General features: G+C 33.0%; 1 protein-coding gene across 1 annotated transcript; it reads left to right on the forward strand.

Moving 5' to 3' along the window:
* Positions 1 to 3,867: 3,867 nt before the first annotated feature.
* On the forward strand, positions 3,868 to 13,231 carry LOC128221457 (alpha-2A adrenergic receptor-like). Its single transcript, XM_052930065.1, has 3 exons — positions 3,868 to 4,081; positions 10,836 to 11,066; positions 12,054 to 13,231. The coding sequence occupies exons 1-3, from the start codon at positions 3,868 to 3,870 to the stop codon at positions 13,229 to 13,231; spliced, it is 1,623 nt and encodes a 540-aa protein (XP_052786025.1).
* Positions 13,232 to 25,656: the final 12,425 nt, after the last annotated feature.

Here is a 25,656-nt window from a genome sequence, read left to right on the forward strand (position 1 = left end):
AAAACCATCTCTACTCTATGAGCATATATGCAGCATTCCTGAAAAAAGCGTGTGTGACATATTCACTATTATTAACCGGTTAAGTTAGACGTGCTATTGTTTTGCCTGCCGATATACTGAGGCGTATCATATCAGGAAAATTGATTGGATTAAATCGCCCAAATCAAAAGGTGTAGCCAATGGTATTTATAAATTGCATGAGATTACCTTATTTTTTTTAAAAAAAATATTCGGGTACGTAATTTCTCCAAATGTATGCAGTGCGGGAAATAACTTTGATTTCTTAGTGTTGATCGGAAAAAAGTGATACCAGAATCTCATGCTCGTCGTTATATAATAAACACTTTAATTCAACTTGTCCAGGAAATATGTTTGTTCAAGTTCGCCAGATCTTATATATAGTAAGTGTATGCTGTTATTGCGATGCTAGTACCACCCTAAATGAAGGTTATAATTGGACATACAAAGTGTACAAGGATTTGATGCTTTATAGAAACGGCCTTGGACTTATATCTGACACTAACTCGACCATCCGTGGGCAATTGATACGCACTTACTTGTAATAACAATCTGTTGATATCCGAGGATAAATTGACATTTCATGTCCAACAACAGAAATCGACACTATACAGCAGGAATGGGAAATAACTAAAGCAAATTGGCCAATTACGACATTTAAACCTTGATTTCACGGAAACTTACACACCTTTATTACAATTTCACCCGCAGGTTGCGCACCAAAAAAATCGAGTATTACTTCGAATAATTGTTACTCGATATTATTGAACAATACAAGTCTCAAAGTTATACTGAGAGAAGGATATTATCTCCACGTAAATAGTATTATATCCTAACCATATCAATATTTGAATGAGAGATGACACAGAGTTTGTGATGTATTCGTATCGCGACAATAGGCATGGATTACTCTGGGATAGTTTAGGGAAACAGGTGTCAACGTATACATTTGTAATGTTTAAATGAAGAAAAAAGGCATGATATAACATCACCCAAAGACAACAAACAGAAATTATATGTTTTGTTCCTCTTAAAAAAATAAAGCAATTAGTTCATGCAACATCACATCGATACTTTGGTAGTGAATGACTCAAATGAAGCCACACGTATGTACCAAGAAGTTCCAGATGTTGAAAGGTTGGTGTAATTTGGTACCAATACATCATGACCATAAAATAAACACGACATCAGCAACTAACAAGTTTGACGGGATAGAAACAGGCCGACAAATGTAAAAAACCCAAAAAAAACAGGCCCAGACGACCTACGTGTTTATTTTGTGACAATACGGATGCCCTTCTGGGTACCAGTGTGCTGATAAGTTAATGGTTACTAAAATAATATTATTCAAACAACACACTTGCTTTTACCTTCTCGAAGGTAAGTGAACATGGAGGTAAAGAAAATACACTTTGCTGACCCATAAGGTAGAACAATAAAGAAAGTTTTTTTACCCGATTGAACTAATTCTAATCAACAAAAAGAAACCAAACATTGATACATTTGCAATTGACTTTTAACCAGCAACAAATCAAAACTGAATTTCATTAGACGTGCACCAGCTAAGCACATCGTCAAACAGACCCAAACACATTAACAAGTATGAATTCATCGTAATACAGAACCGATGTAGGTTGGATACAAATAGAAATAAAAAAGTTGTCATGAGAAAGTATATAAAGAAAGAATATAAATGCACATATATACATAATTCGAGGGTGAGCATACATATACTAATAAAGAAAGAGAAAATCCATGTTTTACAGGTCCTTATATATTTAAATAATAACGTAGGGTATTACTATTTTTAGATGTTACCAAATTTCATTGATTAATACGTCATGCATGGTCTTATGTTATAATATTACCTAAGTCAATTTAACGAAGACAAATCCGCGGCAATTTAAATGTCAATACCATCGTCCAAAAAAGATAAGCGGTGAAACTCGTTCTGCAAAATCATTTATCGGAAAATTATATGAATTTGATTTACCTGTTTACTGTATACCTGTTAATTTCAATTTCGTTCCAATGACTTACCAAATGATGTTCAGAAAATTAATTGTCATTAAACAAGCAAAATCATTGCCACCATCGCAATTAAAGGCTAAAAATAACAACATTCATACGAAATGAATGAAAAAAATGAATAAATAATATAATATATAATACAAAGTGGTATTTGTCATCTAAGTGACGAGAGTAACAAAAAACAGTAACGTTCATAACCAACCAAGCTGAACTTTATCATCAACAGACCAATTGTTTTTTTCCATTAAAGCAATCATTAACAGACATATAATATATTTCTTTAAGTATAGAGTATACATTGTCATTGTCAGCAACTTTAAACCAACATCTTATTATTCTATTATAACGTGATACATTTTAATAAGGAATGATTATTTCCTGAAGATATAAAGTACAATTATTATGCAGTTAACTTCTGATGGAAGGACATAATTTTCTTTCAATTGTTAATTCGTCACGGTCATTTTCCTTATCTTGAAAATGGTTTCTTATTCAAAAGACAAGAGCCATTTATTTGCACGCATATCCGCGTCAATTTATATGTCAATATAAAACCATCTTCCAAAAAAGATAAGCAGTGAAAATAGTTCAGCAAAATCATCCATCGGAAAATTATGTGGATGTGATTTACCTGTTTATTTAATTTCAATTTCATTGCAAAGATTTACCAAATGATGCTCATAACAGTTAATATCATTAAACAAGCAAAATCATTGCCACAATCTCAATTAAAAGCTCAAAATAACAACATTCATAACTAAAAAGATGAATAGAAATTTAATAACAATAAATAAATAAATAAATAAAAATGAACAACTGAATGTGTTAATTGAAAACCGAAAGCCATTAAAACCCTGTTAGAAGTGTACTCAGTGCCTCGCAATGGAAACGTAGCTTAGTGCACTTTCATGTTTTACATATAGCGGCGTTAATGTTCTATCACATCGTTTATAGTTGGCAATTGTCTTGTTTCCTGGTATTGGATATAGCAGTTGGCTTTCGAAACGAGTCTCGCTAGCCTTCGCCCTGACGCCGCATCTAGCGATATTAATGTTTCAGTATTGAAATGGCATGTGTCATATAATCATATTGCTGCGATTTTTAGCATGCACATCTATTCCAAGCACCCATACGAGCGTGTGATTTTTAAAATAATTGTTTTCGCAACGCACTTTTTTCTTCCAAAGTTCAGTGTATATTTTCGGATTTAACTTCTATGTGCACACAAATGAGAAACAGACTGAATTGAAAAATTAATTTCAATCAGATACCATTCTTAACCTTTTCTTCTTTGATAGACAAGTTACGGCTGCATAAATTGTATACGATGATATACACTTCAGCAGTTTTCACTACAGTGGTTAAACAGCGATATTGTGAACATGATATACCGCTCCATAAGAACAAATCATCAAAGATAAACAATACCGTTTTTATTTCAGCGTGTTTTTTTTTCAATTTAACAGTAAGCAAAGTAAACAGTGATACATATAAAAATGGACTTGTTCAAAGTGAATTATGATATTTCGATCATCAGAGATACAAGCTGCGATCTTCTTTACGAATGTCTTTACAATGTTAATCATGTAACTGGAAAATGGTATATGTATTGAATTCAAATGTACATATTTTAAATAAGAAAACGAAAAGGTTAGTGTAATGAAAGTGGGTGTTTCTTTGAAATTACCAGAATTGTGGTGTCATATAGCGATGAGATCCATCTTACAATATGAAACGGACTTCAGTTATGTGATTAAAGACTAATTTCAAAACATTCGAAATGTCAGAACGATAACTCGCGAAAAAAGATTGAGCACTATGGGTTTTGCCGGAAACACCAGCACCGAGACGACAGTGACGTTGACGACGACAGAAGACATCCCTACGGCAAATAGAGTAATAGAAGGAATTGTTCTTAGCGTTTTAATCAGTGTGAGTGTGATTGGGAACCTGTCCCTCTGGATTGTGGTCCTCCGATCTCGGGCGCTAAGGACATTGACCAGCATGTTTATTCTTGGCCTTTCCACTGCAGGTAATGAATTCATAGAGATGACAAAAATAGAATGGAGTTTGTTGTAGATATATGTTTGCGCAGAAAAATTACGTAATATTCTATTCAGAGAAAGCAAAGGTGGTACTTGCGCTTATCTCGTGATTTGAATCAAAATCTGGTCCCGCAATGATCTTTTCCTAGATACTAAGGCATTGCAGTGATAATAAATGTATATTTGATATATTGCATGTATCATTTGACCTTCTTCAAACTTTTTGGCCACATTGTCATTATGTCATAAATCTTTTCGAACTAAACATATTACTTTTGGACTGTCCTATACAGATTACTTTTGGTTGTAAAGTGTAAAACTGTAAGTCCATTATGTTCTTAAAGATCTTTTTTGATCGTGTTTGGTAAAATTCACAGAAACTGTTAGGAACGTTTTTCTCTTCAAAATAACAGTTTATTTACTGCTGTGCTGAAAAGAATGGGACGTTGGTACCTTCATAATCAAACAAAATATGTTTTGCCTTTATGAAATCAGCTTGTATGGCACTTATTGTAATGCTGTGGACACTAGAATCTTGGACAGTGCTGATCTAGAACTCCCTTCTGATAAAAAAATAACAACAGAAATTTATTAAAACTATCAGGAAGGATTTTTATTTCAAAATAACAGTTTATTTTCTGCTTTGCCGAAAAGAATGTGACGTTGGTACGTCCAATATCAAACAACATATGTTTTGCCTTTATGAAATCAGTTTGTATGGCACTTATTGTAATTCTGTGGCCACTAGAATCTTGGAAAATGCTGATCTATAAGTTCCTTTCTGATAAAAAGAAAGTATACTTAGTGCATACATGTTTCATTTTTAATACAATCGGACTCCTCCTTCTCATTTTTTGTAAAAGTGGACAAAGCCCTCCTTATTTTTTTACAAAGCGGACTACACACCCCTTAAGGTATATAAAGCAGAAAATCCATTCAAAGATATTCATATGCATTTCTAGATATAATTCTGCTTCATGTTTTGTGTGTGCATTTTGTCAGGAATTTCATCAAATGTTGTATATTGCAAAACGTTTCATATACTTAGCGTTCTGGTGGTCTCATATCACGAATAAATTGAGTTAGAGTCTGAAATTACAGCATCTTTACTTTACAATAGCTCAAGCACTAGTCACAGTATGTTTACCCCTCAATACTGCCATTCATCAAACTATGATTATCAGTTACAAATAATTCGATAAACATCGTATTAGGATGTAAAAGCATAGAAATTTAATTTCCTAATAACGAATTATATTGAGTGGATATGGAGCGGTTTATGAAGCTTAAATCCAATGTGACCCTCGGTTCAACGAACTGCTTCCTTTCACCTCACAATATCAAGACAACATTTGAACTTTAATAAATATATTCATAAAAGTTAGTTGTGCTAAACAAGATGCATGCTATTTCTCTAGATATTCTTGAATTAGATAAGGTCAGGGCTGGCATTCAATATCAGGTTTTATTGGAATCTAAGAACGATGTAGCTAATCGGATTACTTGTAAGTAATAACTGACCAATAGAGTGAATGGTGTCAATGATGTTTGACCAAAAGATTTACTTAAGTTTAATATTAAATACCACCCCTGATTAACTTCTTCGTAAAATATCCCCATGAGAAACAACATTAAATTCCAAATAAAAATCATTTATGAAATCCGACGGTCAATATATATATATATATATATATATATATATAATATATAACTGTTTGAACTCGTTTAAACGTCCCTGTTACAGAAATAGATATTTATATGAAAAACGTTGTTATAAAGTTTAATAAAACAATTTTATAAAAATGTCATTCACAACATGTATATTTAGATAGATGTCTATCAGGCTTATACTGTGTTTTAAACGCAATAGTTGAATTAATGATACACAAAACATATAGGAGTATGGAAATAAAATATGTTCGAAAAGTATTAAATACCATGGGAACTAAATGATGAGAAAGGTAAATTTGAATTAATTTGTAAATGAGTGACACACAGATAATTTTACATGCGTCATTGTAAAACTCCACATCACCCTGTAATAAACAGATTGTAAAACTGGATACCTGCTGACATTATTGGTCAGGGTTTGTCAAAAGATGAATATCACTTAAATGTGTTATAAAATATTACGAAATGATAGTTCGTCAATTTCTCCCTCAAACGCTATTAGTCCCGCGCTTTTAACGCACACATTGTAAAATTACTTAGGTAGGTCATATATTTCAGTCCCGAAGTCTTTAAAATATATCGAAAAAAAACCCACAACCGTAAATGATTTGTTTAATAGGTATTGTTATCAGTAGCTTAAATATTGTCAGACTTCTTCTCATTTTAATGTTTAAAATGTAAGATGCGGGAGTCAATATGTCCTATAACTTGACTGTTCGAATGCATGAGATGCGAATGCCGATAAATGATCTTCTTTAGATATACAATGCAACACTTGACATTGTTATAGGGGCCCACAATAATACAAAGTGGGTAGGGTAAGCCATGAGCTATTACATCTTTTAAAAATTATATTTTATTTAGTTTTGGTGTAAAATATATACATCATTTGTAACATGGTTTTGAGTGTTAAGCAGTTTAACAAACTTTATAAAGAAATACTTTATCAGAGATGTATGGAACTCTCCGTTGGTATATAAATGGAAAGGTCTTTAAGAAATATGAATATGTGTGTATGCCAATATGCATGAACTGTGTATTGCGGCCTTTTCAAATATTTGATTTGAGATATTGAAAACAATGTTAACAAAAAAACTTCAAGATCAATAATTCATTCTCTGGTCACATCAATGCATATTATCTATCACAAAGAAGACGAACCAACCACAAGGCCACACTCCATAGCTGTTTGGCTAATGTCAAGCAGTTTTGCAAATAAAAACAATCCTTATCTTGTAGTCCTTTTGCGCTTTCAAGAATACGAATGCATTTTTCAGTACATTCTGTTAAAAATTATTTCATAAAATTTGCTTAGCTCTCAAATCACTTGCACGTGCATGAAAGGAATAACTCATCATATGCTTGCTAAAGATTGAACCTTAAACAAGAGTTTGGAACCTTTCCAAAAACATTGATCGAATGATTTTCTGAACTCTGTAAAGGAATACACGTATTATGCTTGATTGAACCTTGAAATAAAAACAAAAAAAATCGACTTATTTAAAGTCTTTGTCCTTTTTACCCACTTTTGTATTTTGTTATTCCATACAACAATATACATAACATAATAGTTTATTGACTGATAAATGACTTGACAATATTTGTTTGAATTATGCATTCTTTGTATTTCCATTTTCACAACATTAACATACAGAGGGTGACAAAATAAAGTAGGTAACAGTATACAATCGACCATAAACCATCCACGCTCTGAAAAACACTCTTTAAAATTTGTTTACAAAAATCGTAAAAATCTCTCATTTATTCAATATCAACTGTTGAAATGAATTATGTTACACTAGATGTTCATCAATGTATTCTAAATTATTCCATAGCATATGGTTATTTACATATCTGAATGCCCTACTTCATATGCACAATGTCACAATAACCGAACATATCCTATTCAATATTTCTTTGCTTAAACACATTTTAACATAAAATGTAAAAAAAAATCCAAAATCCGAATCGGATCTATTTGATACCAATGACAAATGGGTTAAAAGGTATGATAAAATGACAGACAAGCGTTTAATATATAAATCGATAAAACAATGTTAATCTTATTTAACATGGGTTATAAGTATGAATGTCGTCTAATTAATCCCAGTAAAAGTTCGTGCCCCAATTTCTCATAATCTCATTAAGCATCGCATGTTTTATTGTCGTATCGTTTAGCCAAGCTTAATTTTGAGTTAACAAAACAAAAAGTAGTTTATTAGTACTATTACTGTACATCAGATCCAGGAGTAAGACAAGAAATAGTAACTGTTCCAAAAACCCAAATTTTTGGCAGTATAAAAGAGCGCTTTAGGGTGGCGGGAGGGTAACTGTTGTTTACTTTATTTTAAAGACATCGTTCAATTAAAAGCGTGCAGTGTAAGTGTATAGAGTTGTAATTTATCCGCGCAGTAGTTATAAAACGGTAATGACTATTCTACTTGCTACCATTTCGATATCAGAGTTAATGTGTAGACGAAACCAAAAAAATGTTTTCACACATGGAATAAGTAAAACTACTCCATATAATTCGAATTTCATGACACCAAAACAACAGCGTCATTAACAATGGACAAACAAGAAAGAACTAAACACATCACAGTCTACATTTAACTGTTACATAGTAAAAGTCAAATGGAGGTCAAATGTTGCTATATTTACTTATAGAAGGTTTGCAGAAGACTAGTTCAATTTTATTAGTATATTTTCATTTCATCGAATGATAGTAAACCGGCACAGTATCAATTACATATCACGTATTGGTTTATATATGTGTAATTCTAGCACTATATTTCACGACGGGCAATCATTTGAGCCATGACATTTTGTTATGCGTTGAAATCGCTCCAACGCGTCTTCAGTGATAATGCCAACGACTGAAAAGCGGTTGTAAGCAGTGGGTATTGTTTCTTATTTTTCAATATTGTTGCTTGCACTTTTATAATAGTGAAATGAAAGAAATCGGGGAATGTAGTTCCACATAGAATCGACAATGTGTTGTGTTAAATGTAAAAGTTCTTAACAAAAATCAAACTCGAGTCGTCTTGAACGTGCAAAACTTACTAGAGCTTAGTGTACACAACGTAAGAATCTTGATTTTCATTGAAGTGTTATCGTGCCTCAGGGTTTAGCAATTCCTTCGCACAATTATAGCTTTTCATTGACCAAATTTTGCCCCATTATAAATGTTGAAACTGTGTGTGTTATACTTGGTGCTTTGGGTTTGATGTTGGGAACATTGTGGTGCCAACGAATAGGTTGTGGTGTTCATTAATGGAAAGGGACAGTGAAAAAAACTTAAAGAAGTTCATAAAACGACAATTAACTTATTTAATATAAGTGTTATGTCGAACTACAGCACTGCTTGGTGGACGTTAAGGCTCACTTGGTACTTAATAAATGAATACTTTATTGTAAATGGTCGTCGTAGTTTTAATTTTGTATTTTCAGGTAATTTGTGCCCAAATTTCAAATATGATTCAACGTTCCAAAATCTGGCTTTATATTTTTAAATACATACGTAGTGTTGATCTTTGTGCAAAATGTAGAAAACCTGTTAATATAGTTTTAGATCATCCGAATTCCTACGTTTAAATCTAAGAACTCACGACTGTGTTTACATATTATCAAGATGGTTGTCATAAAAAGGAAATGGTGGCGGGGACTATTCCTGCCATGAAGAAAATCTCTCTATGTTTTCATAACGTCAACCTATTAATATCGAGCACTCCATTGAAATATTAGAAAGAAAAACACCTGTCTTGCAACAGTGGAAAAAATAGTACCCCCTATTTTTCAAACGAGCACGGTTTCTGTCGTTCATTGAAAATACTCATAAGTTTACCAACAGAAGTCAAATATCATCCTATGTTAAGCCCAAACTCATCGGCGTCTGAAAACAAATTCTTCTACCAAAGTCCCTTTGCGAAAGCAAACAAATTCTCATCGAGTACAATGGAAATGAGGTCTTAAGATGGGAATCTGGAAACGGTATGTATCAAATTCTAGATGAAAAACTACAGAAACACGCTCAGAAGCCAAATGTTTAAACATTTACCTTTAAAGCTGTTCTCCTATCACAATGCTAAAAATGCAATTAAAATACTGGGACAAGGCCAGTGATCGAAAGTTTAAAAATAAACCCTATTTAGTGGCACATCGAACATGGTTATGAGTATTTAAATTAAGGACTTCCGGACGCAGTCTCTGTAAGAATGGTAGTTGCAACATAAAAAGTAAGCACGGGATGACATATTACTAAGATAGTCTTCGTGATGTTTCTGAAAAAAAATTCCTTGACAATTCTCCCGCTCAATAATGTGGCATGTATGTTGCTTTTAGATCCTGTTGAATGGTTAAACATAAATGATATCCGGTACGTATTTGCAACAACAACTGTCATACAGTTTATGGAAAAGATCCAAGGTTATTTTTTCATTGTTTTCACAGATCGTATTCTACAAAACTACAATATATGAGCACCACATCATATTCATTGGCACCATGACGTTCACGATTTGAAGTGAGGCAACCTTTTACAATGTCACAGAATTGCTGTAACCTAAGAAACGATAATAATGTTCATGAAAATCCAAATATTTCACATTGTACATCCTGTGGAGAAATACATTCTGCGATTTTATAATTTAAATTCAAAAAGCCTCTAAAAATTAAAATAAAAACCCCCCAAACATACTCACTGTTTACGTCTGTTCACAGACACACTACGTATACAACAGGCATTGCAATTTGAGATATATTGGAGCATTTTCAACGCATACAAATGTTATGGTTCCAATGATTGCTTGCCGTGTATTTATATGGTAGAAAATATCGCATTTCAATTCTGCTGCTTATTGTTTGCATACATAAACGGGAATGAGGTTAAAATTAAAAAAACAACATAAAAAATGCTAAAAAGTACAAGTGCATCCTCTTATACACTGTGTTACCTATAAGTTACTGAAGAGTGTTTGGCTGAGATGTAACACGACTATCTTTAAACCTAAAGTATAAGTAGTTATAGTTATAAGCTATTATTATATTATAATTATGAAATTGTTATTTCAGATTTACTGGTTGCGACAGTGAACATGCCCTTGACCGTGTACACCCTAGTGATGGGAGAATGGAACCTGGGATACAACGCATGCGTATTAGCAGGGTTTATCAACATGCTGACCTTAGTAACAAGCGTCTTGTCGTTATGCAACATTTCTTTAAATAGATACGTCATGGTCTGCCACCCATCGAAGTTCAAGAACATCTATACAGTTCGAAATGCTGTGCTCATGATTATAGGTAAGATGCATTAAGGAAATCACATCGTATTTAATCATATCAAAACGCATCAGCAACAGGCTCGATACCTACATAGTTTTTTTAGCAAAATGATTTATTGAATCCTGCTTTGCAGATATGCCCTGCCTGGGTTTCATCGTAGGTCCTTATGTTAATTTTAGTTTGGGTTTATTTCAAGACTGTCCGGTTTGAAAGGATGATTAACCTAGGTCTTAATACACGTTTTTATACGTTTGTTTGATTCAGTATTTAATATAGTTGTAATTGAAAGCAACCTTGACCTTATTAAATCAGTTTTACTGTAAATAAGCGGTCTAAAATGCCTTAATTATTATTCACGATACAATGGAACAGACAAATGTAACGTCAGAAGAAAACCACGAGCGCTCCTGTATGAATTTCATGGGACAAATCTGAGGCCTCATCAGAAGGCAGCGTATGTTTAATGATATTTCGAATACAAATATGCTACAGTGTGGTCTACAATTTAATGTGAATGTGACAATAAGATTTATAACGCTGTCTTAAGAGGCAAAACTATCGACATGAGTGTTTTCAAGATCTGAGCGATTAAAAGTACACACTAAGGGTATTTGAATGTTGGGTAATTTATTAATTAATCTCGAATGGAATTATACGCTAAATATTTGAAAACTGATCAACATCATAAAATCATTTTTTTTATTTGTCTCAATATTCCATCGCATATAAAACTAAAGGTTTGAATGCATCCAATCATTAAAAAAATAAACATACAATCAGTTATATCAATAAAATGTTGCGTTCAGCAATGGCGTGTGTTTATGATTTTATATAGATATAATTTGATGAACAATAAAATAATTCAACAGTTTAGTACTGCTTTAAAACGGCTTTTACAAGCATTAAATTGTCGGTACTTATCTATAACTGCTCTGGTCTTTTCACTGCTCTTTACAGCTGTCTATATTTCATAATTCATTTTTGATCCATATAGTTTTGTTTCAGGTGTAATTACCCTGTCTATATTGCTGTCAACACCGCCACTGATTGGTTGGTCCGAGTATGTGTACACGCCCACTCACTCGTTCTGCTTCGCTAATTGGGTGAACCACATGTCATACGCCTTCTTTATGATTGGTTGCTGCTTTGGGATACCGTTCAGTGTTATGACCGTGTGTAATATATGCATAGTCCGTACAGTTCGAAACAGTCGACTAAGAGTGAGGACCAATTCACGAAATATAAACTCGTCGAAGGATTCATATTTTCAAAGATCTCGACATACTACTATCAGCAACGATGTCAGTACTATACACAAAGATGACAAAGCAGACGATGTCGAGAGCTCTTCGTTCAATCTTTCTGGTATACAAAATATGGACTCAAAAGGTAAAGTGTACGAAAGCATCAATAAAGATATATCAATCATTGAAATCGATGATGAAACGGCTGAGAACGAAACTTACATCAATAACTATGATATCGAAAAACTCGACAACAATAAGAATGACACAAATCAAAACGTGACTAAGAAATCAAATGAAATAAAAGAAGATGGTATAGTGTTTCAAGTAACATCGATAAAATCAGACGCCGGTCTAATCAAAACAATACCAGAAGAATCTTCTACGGGGTCAATGTTTCAAGTAAAGCCACGAGGGCACAATAACAATGCAGCAATAGACAGCAAATCTTATACCAACAGTCAGATAGGACACAGTACAGGTCCGTTGGTGAAAGACACTTCTTTGTTACATCCCTGCTGGAAATCAACAGCGGATCAATGGGCTCGAAATCCTCGTCCCCGGTCAATTTCACCTGAAACAACCTCAAATATGTCAATCAAAAAAAGACCATCCAGTTCCGTATATGTCAATGTGACCATGCGCCAAACACCACCGTTACGTAGAAGGGAGGAACTGCGGCTTTCATTATCACTAACTGTTGTTGTAGTCGTGTTTGTTATATGCTGGTTGCCTTATTGCATATCTATGATATTATCTATATTTGCAAGCGGGAACATTCCAAGAGAGTTTCACATGTTCACCTTGCTCATAGGTTATGCAAATAGCGGATGTAATCCCATTATTTACGGCGTTATGAACAAGCGTTTTAAGGTCGGCTTTAAACGTCTGTTTTGTTTCTGGCGTAAATCATCAGATTCCTCAATCAGTAGCGCATAATGTCAACGCAATGAGGTACATGTATTTCCTTGTACTGTCGTGTTCAGAAATGTGAACAGAAATAAAATTTCGTGCTGTTCTTTATTGTATGATTTGTAGATCTTAGTAAGCAGACACTTATATGGCGAACAAGAATCTCTAAGGGTTTTGATATAGGTGTGCATTTAGAGATACGTTAAATGGCAATGAAATAAATTGATAAATCAATGAATAAGTGTGGCTCATAATGTATTTTTCCCCACTACTTTCGGTTTCGTTATGTAATAATTAGCATTAAAATGGCAGAAAAACGACACCAATTGATAAAGCAATTATTTTGCCTTCTCCAGCAAATCTAGTTGAATCGAAAACTAAACTCTCCGACTCTTGAAATTATATGAGACGGCAATAGCTGTACTGCCAACCCTTTATCACACTAAGCCAAAGCCTTGTTTATTACATTATTTTGGAAATATTTCTACATATACTTTTTGCACTCATGCACAAAAATGCAAAGAGACAAAAGGCAGACAAATTCTACATAACTGTACAGAACATACTTTATCGAACTTTCACATTGCAAAACTTGGTTCGGAGGATCAAAATCCGAGGTCTTGGTATAGTCAGTTTGTGCGTATTTTTAATGTTTAATATTTGACCGGTGGACGTTTTTTGCTATATTCAATGGTTCCGAATTCATAATTAATCCCAAATTCAAGATTGAACATTTAACTTCATACTAAATGTGTGTATTTGTAAAGATTTTTTTGCGCTGATATTATGATCAAACACAGTTTGAAGTACTTTTCTTCAAGCTTAAACAGACTCCTGACTGGTGATGTAGGATTGACAATTATTACCTGTACCCTTTTTTAATTGTAAGCCCGTGTACTTGCGTGAGCTGTCAATGTGTAAATTGTTTTAGTGAGCTTGGTCTCCATATTGAATACGTCGTTGGTGCCGGATGGGTTTCCCTTTCGGTAAGACGATAACCCCAATATTCAGTGAAATGACTGTGGACTTTAACGTTTTAACACCGTTTGATATTTAATCCTGATTTAAAGATTTAAGCATTTGCTACATATCTTCGATTTTAAATAGGAAAGAAATGTTGACCTCTTTGAATAACGTCACGTGATTTTGACCAGTATCATGTCATAATATCTTTCTGTGATAAAGCAAATATTGTATCAGATGCCCAATATGGTTTTAGAAAAGGTAGATCATAAATTGAGGCTCAATTTGTATTATCAAATATTATTCAAAATTTTTTAACGACAATAAACGTCTGTATTGTGTTCTTGTAGATTTTAAAAAGGCTTTTGATTGCATTTACAGATATGCGTTATGGCTAAAAACGTATAAAACCGGTATTAAAGGTAAAGTATTACGAGTTATTAAAGCTATTTATGAAAAAGTAAATTCAGCTGTTAAGGTGTTAAATAATTATTCTGACTTTTTCGAATATCCCATAGGCTTGGGGCAGGGTGAAGTCATGTCTCCGGTCTTGATTTCCTTGCTTTTAGATGACATAGAACTATTTTTACAAACAGATATGAATTCAGGCCTCACTATTAATGTCCTTATAATTATACACTATTGTTTGCGGACGATGTGATTATACTAGGCAACACACCTGAATATATGAATAGGTCACTGTCATTATTAGAAAGTTACTGAAATGAATGGAGTCTAGAGGTTAATATAAGTGAAACAAAAGCCATGGTATTTCGTAAAAGAGGTGGTCTGTTAAGAAGTTTCTATGCAAAAATAATTGGAATAAAGTTGATAGCGACTTCAATTATTTGGGAACTGTTTTCAATTACAGGAATCATGAACACATATTTGGAAAAGCTCTTAATGCACTAAATGTTTTATTGGCTAATTGCAATAAGTATAATATCAAGCCAGTCAAGTTAATTGTCAATTATTTGATGCCTTCGTTGCCTCAATATTAGGTTATGTGTCTGAGGTTTGGGGTTTCGGAAAATCAAAAGTAATCGAGCGCATTCATTTAAAGTGTTTTAAAGAATTTTAAATGTACGCATCAATACTGAAGTTATTGAAACAGATAATGTTATATTTAAGGAAATATATAATGTTGAAGACTGTCAAAATGGTAAACATGTGTGTTCGATAATCTACAGTTATATAATGTTAATACTATTGTCAGTCTATTCAGAGAAACATTAATTAGTACATTTAAGCAAACATGGGCTAATGACAAAGCTAGAAGTAGTGTTCTAAACCTGTGTAATTATATTAAAAGTACATTTTACCGCATGATTTTATATTACTAGATTAAGAGTGTCTGCTCATTCATTAAGAATCCACACCGGTAGATTCCTATAAATGAACGTTATTGTACTTTTTGTAATTCACATGATCTAGAAGATGAATTTCATTTTATATTAATATGTCCTTGTTATAATGATATCAGAAGGAAATACATTGAACTTTTTTATGTCAGACCAAGCATGCATAAGTTTATAGAACTGCTTAAGTCAGACAACAAAAATACTGTATTTAAATTTTCCAAATATATAATAGAAGCTCTTAAACATTGAACATCCATAACACATAGTGATTAGTTTTTATCAGTTCATCCTCATGTTTTATCATTTGCATATTATTTTTTTCACGTATGTGCATTTTTTTATATCTACATATAAACATTTCATCGCCGTCGACGGCGTTTTCGAGTTCTTCTCCTTGTTAGAATAAACAGACCAGCATTGTCATTTTCCATGAGGCGCTTTTGTTGCAATATTAATCAACACCATTAACAGCAGGTAATATTTGTAACTGATTTTTGTTATCAAGATTTCAATAGTTGTCCTTTTTATCTTAAGAAGAGCAGAAAGTTTTATTTGAAGTAATAATTGTTATAACAAGATTGTATTCGTTATCTTTAATGATGTGTCTTTCATCAAAATAACAAATCAACCATTAACTTGCACGCGCATCTCAATTAATGTGACGATATGAAACTCCTCGTGCAAGAAAGACTATTAATTGGTGTTAAGCATCAAAGGACGCCAGGAATTATATAGTTATGTTGTTGTTTTTTTATAATAAATAGAAGGATGTGACAGAGATGTAAATATGGCAAAGATACGAAGTTGCTTTCTTTTACATAATCAATATTAACTAAGTGTAAAATGTAAATAAAGTAAGAGAAGTAATTATACTCACAGGAAATGTAAAATTTGATATATACTGTAATAATTTAATACAAAACAAAGAGCGAACAAAGTGACAAAGACTTGGGTTTCAGGCTGCCGTGTGTTCGCTCAGCTCCATGGTGAAGACAAAGGTCGTCAGATCAAGCACCTTGATGACATTCTGCAGATATCCGGCGAGCAACAAGTGTAACTGGTGTAACCAGTGTTACTGTGTTTTGTGAGTCTGGGAGTCTAGTGCTGCTAAAACTGTTAATATATAGTTAATGTATAACCGAATTAAAATGCCAACTATTTACTTACTAATACGAAAGATTACTTACCATAGTCAAATCCGATGTTATATCCTGCTTTTTTGTTTTTGTTTTAATTGTTGCAAAGCATTACTGAATATCGTTAGTAAATATATCCAGTAACTACACTGTAGTACACTTAAACTACTAATCTACTTTAATTAAGATGTCAAATTTTGCACAACTGTCTTGAATTTGTCTCAAATTTATCAATGTTCGTTTTTTTACAAATAAAAACTAAAATAGCATACACTCTCATGAACATGTACATACATTTACTTCATTGAATAAGTCCTCGTTGTATATAGTTCACTTATGTCCACATTAGCATTATCTCTAGATGTGTTTGTACATGTCCACGGTTACGATAGTTATTATCCATGTATTATGACTGTTCTTCAATTATGCACATACATATGTTCGTATGTGTTACACTTCTGTTTTTGACATTTCATTTGACTCTCTATAGCAACTAAGTATTCCTAATAATTATTTTTGAAAACTATTGAAATGTATGTTTAAAGTTATTCCGATAATGTAACAAAACGTGTATATCCAAATGGTCAAACTTTTGTGTAAATGAAATAATACTTGACAAATACCAACATGAGAAACACGAGATAATGGTCATTATGATATTGACAGTCGATTAAGGCCATTACACGTTTTATTAGGTTGTTAAAGGGTCCTAGTGATCCCTGATGATACTAGACATATTGAAATAAAATAAGGTTTTTTTCTTAAATTAAAATAAAATTAGTGTACGTATTGGGAAATAATATCTGCATGTTTAAGTTTATATATATGATTGTATCTGCTAGTTGCGGCTACCATCTATTAAATATTGATTATGACACATATCTAAATTACATTGTTAATATGTATGGCCTAACACAGTTTTATATTTTGTCCTAATCCTATTGTTAAACGACCATCGATAGTCATCGTCTTATCAACATTACATGATTGTATACTTATTTTAACGCATTGCTGAATAATTATTTAAAGTTTAACCGTAAATGTATAACTACTTGTCCCATCTGAACGTAGTTGATTTTTTTTTACAGTTGTTCAACATATGTTTTACTTATTTCTCTTTCCCTTTTTGTCTCATTACTTAGCCACACCCCAGGAAACCCTTAATATGCTTATATTTGTTTCTCTTTTGCTCCGATCGCAGGTTGTACATGTTTGTGTGTATGTTGTATTGTATCCGCATAGGTGATTGATCTTCAAGCATATAGATCTGCGATCGGACTTTTTTATTGTAAAACACAGCGCTTTCCAATGACTTCAAGTATACGAGTACATTCGCTGGGTAGCCTTGTTCTGAAACTTATATTTTATATATTATTCATAAAACAACTCCTGAGCACCTGGCTGCATATACAGGCCGTTAATATTCCCGCGTCCTTTTCAGGCATATTTGCTTTGTTTGGCACGTTGTCAATAGTAACTCGTTTTGATAACGATTTTGCGGATATGATGTATTTAAACGACCCTCTTTGCGTTTTGGTTTTGTCTGTTTCAACTGCATTATACAGGCTGCTTATTATATCTGGTGATATTGAACAAAACCCCGGTCCAGGAGACACAAACAATTTCAGCTTCTCACTTTTTCATCAAAATATCCGTAGTATACGTAATAAAATCGATTATGTCAGGGACAATCTGTCAGATTTTAACATACTTTGCTTTACGGAAACGCATTTATCACACGAAATTCTAAACGAAGATATTGCTCTCGAAGGATTTGATACTGTTTTTCGAAAAGACTGTTCATCGTACTCTGGCGGTCTTCTCATCTATACGTCATCGGTCTACAGACCGAAACGATTATTTGATATTGAAAATATTATACCAGAATCTATTTGGGTGCAAGTTTATGACAGATCAAGTAGTTATATAATTTGTAATGTATACCGCCAACCCAATACATCTGTTGAAATGTGGGAAAGATTACATTTAGGCATTGAGAAGGCTTACGAAATTTCGAACCAAATCATCATCGTAGGTGACATAAATGAAGATCAACTCAATACTTCAAATCATAAATTTAAGGATATTCTTCTTTTAAATAATTTGACAAATATAATTAATGCTCCTACGCGAGTGACAAATACCTCTGCAACACTTTTGGACCCAATCGCGATAAGCAATAACATAAAACTGCATCACGCTGGCATACTTGATTCAAATAACTCGATCAGTGATCATCTAGGTACTTTTGCATACATTGATTTTAACTTTCCGGAAAATAATACTTACCAAAGGCGAGTCTGGAACTATAAACGCGCAGATTTTACTAAACTAAATGACCTAATTAATAATTATGATTGGTCTTCTTTACACCCGCTTGATATAAATACAGCAACACGTAAATTTACAGAAATATTCATAAACTTAGTCAAACAATGTATTCCAAATTATTTAGTTACTATACGATCCGACGACAAACCATGGTACACAAACGAGATTCGAAAGTTTTCAAGACAACGCGACAGGTTAAAGAAGGTAGCAACCGTAAGTGGTAAAACATTAGATTGGAATAAATACAAAACTTTTAGAAACAAAGTTAATAACATGAAAAAGTACGCTAAAACAATTTTTTATAACAACATTGAGGAGTCTTTAAATGATTTCAAAAACAACAATCAAAAACAATATTGGAAGACCGTAAAGCTCTTAACTAAAAGCAATACAAACTGTGACCAGAATATACCACCACTGTAAAACAATGACCAGTCATTTTCATTTACTGACACCGATAAAGCAACTACTCTTAATAATTACTTTTCGTCAATATCTACTGTTGATGATTCAACTTCTTCTCTTCCTCCATTTGCCTCTAAAACCAATTCCTCTTTTACCAATATTATTATTAATGAACAAGAAGTCACAGACATTCTTGGTATTCTGGATATAAATAAAGCAACAGGACCTGATCAAATATCTCACCGTATGTTAAAAGAAACAAAAAATACAATTTGCAAACCACTCACAATATTATTCAACAAATCGTTAGTAGAGACCACTTTTCCTAGCGATTGGAAGTTAGCTCATGTATTGCCATTATTCAAAAAAGGTGAAAAGTATTTGCCCTCAAATTATAGACCAATTTCCCTAATTAGTTGTGTTGGCAAGGTTATGGAAAGAGTAATACACAAACATATCCATAATTATCTTATACAAAATAATCTCATATTCAAAAACCAATCAGGCTTTTTACCAGGACATTCGACAATATACCAGCTCGTAGATATGTATAATCAAATTTGTAAATCGTTTGACGATAAAAAGTCAACATGTATTGTATTCTGTGATATTAGTAAAGCATTTGATAGAGTATGGCATAAAGGTTTATTATTTAAATTAAGAAAATACGGTATCAATGGTGATGTTTTAAATTGGCTTTCAAGTTACCTTCAAGGTAGATCTCAAAGGGTTTTTGTAAAATCATCATTCTCTCAAAAAATGTCAATAAATGCTGGAGTCCCTCAAGGGTCCGTGTTAGGCCCTTTATTGTTCCTTATATATATTAACGATATAGCTGATCCGTTATTAAGTATAACACGCCTTTTCGCCGATGATAGCTCGCTAGCTGTTACTTCAACTGATGTTAATTACATTGAACGTACATTGAATCATGTTCTTGATAAGATACATCGTTGGGCAGAGCAATGGCTCATAACTTTTAACTCTGCTAAAACGCAAGTTATGTTCTTCTCAAGAACCAATGATAACCGTCCAACTCTTATTTTCAATAACAGCCAACTCAACTTTGTTGAACACCATAAACATCTCGGAGTAACACTTAGTGAGAATGGAAAATGGCATGAACATATTAACTCTATAATTAATTCTGCAGGCAAAGTATTGGGCTCTATGAGACTACTTAAATATAAACTGAAGCGGAACACTATTAACCAAATATATATTTCATACCTTCGTCCAATTCTAGAATATGGGTCAATAGTCTGGGACAATTGCACTAAATATGAGAAAGACATGTTAGAAAGAATTCAGTATGAGGCGGCAAGACTAGTCACTGGACTTACCCGTTCCGTCTCTATTAACAATTTATTAAATGAAATAGGTTGGGTATCTTTAGCTGATCGAAGAAAAATGCAAAAACTAATATTGATGTATAAATATAAGGGAGGTTACTTGCCACATTATTTAATTGACGATATGCCTCAACTTGTTAGAAATAATACCCCATATAATCTTAGAAATAATGATAACCTTGAAACACTGGCAAGAAGAACTGAAATGTATTCTAATTCCACGATACCATCCTCAGCGAAATTATGGAATGATCTTAACCCAGAAATAAAAATGTCTGACACACTAGCAGCTTTTAAATATCAGCTTAAAAAGATGTACAAACCCCCAACAGTCCCAAACTACTACTATCATGGTGAGAGATTAATGCAAATTCAACACACTCGAATAAGAAACAAATGTAGCAATCTTCATGCAGATCTTTTTAACAACTTTCTACGTGACGATCCATTTTGCGAATGTGGCAATAGTTATGAAGATGCTGAACATTATTTCTTCAGATGTCCTTTATATGAAAATGCGAGATTAACTTTATTTACAAAAACTAGACCCTATCACCCTTTAAGTCCTGATAAACTCCTGAATGGTATAGACAGTTTAACTGATGACGATAATAGTAAACTCTTTCAACAAGTCCAAGCCTTTATTAAACATACAGGAAGATTTCACCAGCAAACTACCTAAGCGAGTATACGAAATAGTAAATAGCCATGTGGAAGCATAAGCGCTGTAACATTTGATGTAACGCTATGTGAGGGTTGTGGTTGGGGTGTGTGCTTTTGTCTCCTTTATATGTTTTTTCTCTGTCCTTTTTTTTCTCTCGTCAGTTTCTTTTTCTTCTTCTATATCAATTCTTCATTTTCTTGTTTGATACAATGTTGTTTTTCTTCTCTTTTTTCTAATAATATAACGAATATTACTTATACACGCAAATTCACAAATTAAATACATTATATACTTTTAGCATATTATGCATTATGCTCTTTTTAGCATATACTACTTTACATACCAATCATCTTGTTAACTCTAACGAAACTATAAGGGGAGGGCCGTAACTAATGTTGTTGATAACTTGTGGCCCGACCCTTTTGCATACAACTTTAATAACATTTATTTCAAACTTTTCTATAAACATGTATGTAAATATTTTGACAATTGTAATAATGTTTATAACTATGCAATAAAATATTATTAAAATTAAAAAAAAAATAATTTAATACCGAATGTAAATCAAGATGGCATGCAACGTCTCGTAATTGCATTTAAAACAAGATCAAAGTCATAAAAAATAACATGAAAAACGCAAGCAAAAAAATGTACAGCAGAGTTTGACAGTAGCGTTAATGCAGGATTACATTATTACTGGTTGAACAACCCAAATAATAACTAAAGGTTTACTGGCATCATTGGCAATAAGTCATGTAATATGATTTTCTTATACTGCCTTTTTATTAATAACTACGTATCTATGTGTTCGTAAAGAATATGAAAACAGGTTTGCTTAGATGGAAGGAAAACAGTTCTGAGACATGGCCATAACGAATAAAAAATATCATAACTACTAAAAAATATGCATATGTGTTTAGTTTGGAGCAATGATTTCCTTAAACTCAATAGGTATCATATGTACATATTTGTAAAGACAAAGGAAAACATTGAAATGTAAATAAGTATACTCTACCAACTGTTACAGTAGAACTATACAGTATACTGTAGAAGAATTTTAAAAATGAACAGTCGTACACCCATATTAGATTGATAAATGTCGAAAACATTTGTTCTTATGAAGGATACCGAGTTTAATTTGAAAGAAATATGCATACAACACGGTATTTCTACCTTATGTGACTATAGTTGTATCACAGTAAATCTTTAAGCATTCACCAATCATTTAATATTTTTGCGTTTTCTGTTATTAAATACAGGGTAGCATCCTTGTTATCAGTTATATTTATGTTTTCCATAAATGCATTATTAAGTAAGTATTTAAAGGTTTATCAGTCAAAACTTATGTTTGTTATGCATGTGTATGTATTGATTTTGAATAAGAGTGTCACTTTAATTGAAATGATAAAAGAATTCTGTACGAAATGAAACATCATTTAAAGACAAACTACACAATTTAAAGAAAACGAATTGGATTAATTCGTTTAAGATTTGTTTACTTAAAATTGAAGTCGTATTGTCTAAAATGCATAATAATAAATTACCTGTGATTGACAAACTGTATATATAATCATTTGCAGAAATTATTAACGTATACATTAAACAATGATTGTAAAAACTATTGTTCAAGAAAAATGGATAGGTCAATCATATGTCACTTAAACACTAAAAACAAATACATGTATTATATGTTATATATAAAAATAGTCGGTATTATATTATTACAAATCATTGCGAAAATAAAAGAAGAACTACAACAGGTAATGACAATGCGATTTAGTGTAGATTGTTAAAAGTCAGGATTGTCCATAATTCTTGAACTATTTAATGCAGCGAAACTCTCTCCCATACGACGCCCCCAGTGTGTAGTCGTCTGGGCTCTCCCTCGCGGCTGCTGTCCCCCGGCGCGTGCGTTCGTGGCTCGTGGCACCGGTCCGATGTACGTCTCACCGTTTACGAATAGCTTTTCCCCCACGAAATATGTTCGTTTTCCCTTCCGCTCTTCCTCCTTTTGTATATGATATAATGCTTTTCTGGCGTCCCGGATTCCCATGGACTGCTGTATCCCTATTCCGTTACCGGCTTTCTTGATGTCGTCTCTCTTCTCGTACGCCATTTTTCTAACGTCCTCTCTCTCTGCCTTCAGTACTGAAACTGTAATGTTATTGGTCGTGGTTTTCGTGCTGAATCCTTTCCGAAAACATTGAAGCCGTTTGATTAGCCCAAACAAACAAATTGATACCTGTCATTCGTGTACACGTGTATTTAAAAAAACAAAAACAATATCATTAACAAAATGGTAAGAGACAAATTGAGTTTAAACGTTTATAAAGTTTTTTTGTTGATGTTTGTCTCATAGATATTCTGAAAAATGCATCTATCATTTCTGTATACTGGTAATTTTTTTTAATAAACCCTCGAAGATTCGACAGACACCCGATATTTGTGTGAAAAATGTTCTGTGTATTGACCAGTTTCAAGACCTAACTGAGTCGAGGGTTAAAGTGCTTATCAGTGAACTTGTCATGTCGATTCGTGTGAATTGGACGTATTGCTTGCCAAGATATTCAAGTCTTCTCTACATCATTACAGAACTAGTCAATATGTCTTTACGACTAAGAGTATTTCCTAGTGGTAACAATATATTATTAGTCCACATTTAAAGACGGTTGGTTTTAAACTTGAATTTAGTAATTATACACTAGTGAGTAACTCATCATTTCTTTTCAAATTCAGTAAAGTCTGTGTTCACTCAGGCTGCGAGACGTCTTTTATCAAACTTGTAAGTGAACAGCTAGATGACATCGAGAGGTAACATTGCTTAATGCAATCGATATTTGTCGCCTTTGATACTGCGGACCATAACATCTTACTTGACGTACTTCAGAGTCAGTACGGAGTCACCGATTAAGCTCCGAGATGGATCGATTCATACCTACAACCATGTAGCTGTCAACATCGCCAGCACCGCAACACATCTCCGCGTGCTTAAAATAGTGTGTGACAAGGCAGTTGCCTTCTACCTAGCGCTAGCTCACATACACTGGAACATTATTTTATGTTATCAAACCATCGTTCTATGGATTCGCAATCTCATTAAAATCAGATCCCTAATACACGCTTCACGACGTTACGCTATGTACATAACGTAATGAAGTGAACGTCACGATATGATTTTAATGAGATTGATGGATTCGCAGATGACCACTCTACAACAAACCTTTTCGGCCAACTTATGTTACCAATGAACTAAATGAAATCAAAGAACTTAAACAAAAACCTCAAAAACTGAATTTATTATGTGTGGCTGTATAGCACAGTTAAATAAATGTTGTACTAGACATAGTTGGTGACTACGTTCGATCAGTCAGTGTTATAATGTACATAGGACTAAAAAGTCTGGTTACTAACTGACCGTTGTTTGTTTTTCCTAAGAACAACTTTTTCTGATCATTTTTCACATCTTCGCTGTATCTTTTTGATACTTTATTGCAATAGAAAGATGCGAAAACGTGCTGTTTTTAATAGAGCACTTCAGTAAACACTTATCCATTGACGATGGTTAAAAGTGTGAAAATGACACAATTGCCTAAACAGAAAAAAAAACGAATATATATATTTATTAAGGGGCGGGTGAGGGGCAGTAAAATAGAAAACATAGTTTTCATATATTAAGGGGCGGGTGAGGGGCAGTAAAATAGAAAACATATTTTTCATATATTAAGGGGCGGGTGAGGGGCAGTAAAATAGAAAACATATTTTTCATATGTATTTGAACAATAAAACATCAAATTTGAGAAATCAAACAGTTTACTTGTTGTTTGTAGTCATTTTTTAACATGCAGTTTATATGTCCCTCTAAAACGGTTCAATATATTTTTCTCTCAATAGTACATTATTCTATCAGACTATTTTTATGCTGTAAGAAAAATATTTTTATCAAAATTGATATTCATTCGTTCAATGGAACGCATGATTGAACGAGGACGAGCTTCTACATTTGTGTGCCAATGATAGGGTCATGAAATTACAAATTAAACTAGAGCTGTCACAGGAGTGACGAATACCCCCAAATGCCGCCTGGACACAGGAATGGCAAACCATTCCTTTGAAAAGAGGCCATAACTCCAAGGTTACGGCACACTGCATCTTCTTTTATTATGCATGTATTGTTTTATTTAAATCTGTTGAGTAATTTAGAAGTTACACTGCTGACAAGAAAAACTAGCCTTTTATGAGT

The sequence above is a fragment of the Mya arenaria genome, chromosome 16 (genome assembly GCF_026914265.1).
Source record: "Mya arenaria isolate MELC-2E11 chromosome 16, ASM2691426v1".
Taxonomy (NCBI): Eukaryota; Metazoa; Mollusca; class Bivalvia; order Myida; family Myidae; genus Mya; species Mya arenaria.

Bases quoted from the DNA above. Each gene is read 5' to 3' on its own strand.
- LOC128221457 (XM_052930065.1), top strand. From the start codon at position 3,868: ATGGGTTTTGCCGGAAACACCAGCACCGAGACGACAGTGACGTTGACG. The intron at 4,082-10,835 runs GTAATGAATTCA...TTGTTATTTCAG, and splicing joins TCTTGGCCTTTCCACTGCAG to ATTTACTGGTTGCGACAGTG. The intron at 11,067-12,053 runs GTAAGATGCATT...GTTTTGTTTCAG, and splicing joins TGCTGTGCTCATGATTATAG to GTGTAATTACCCTGTCTATA.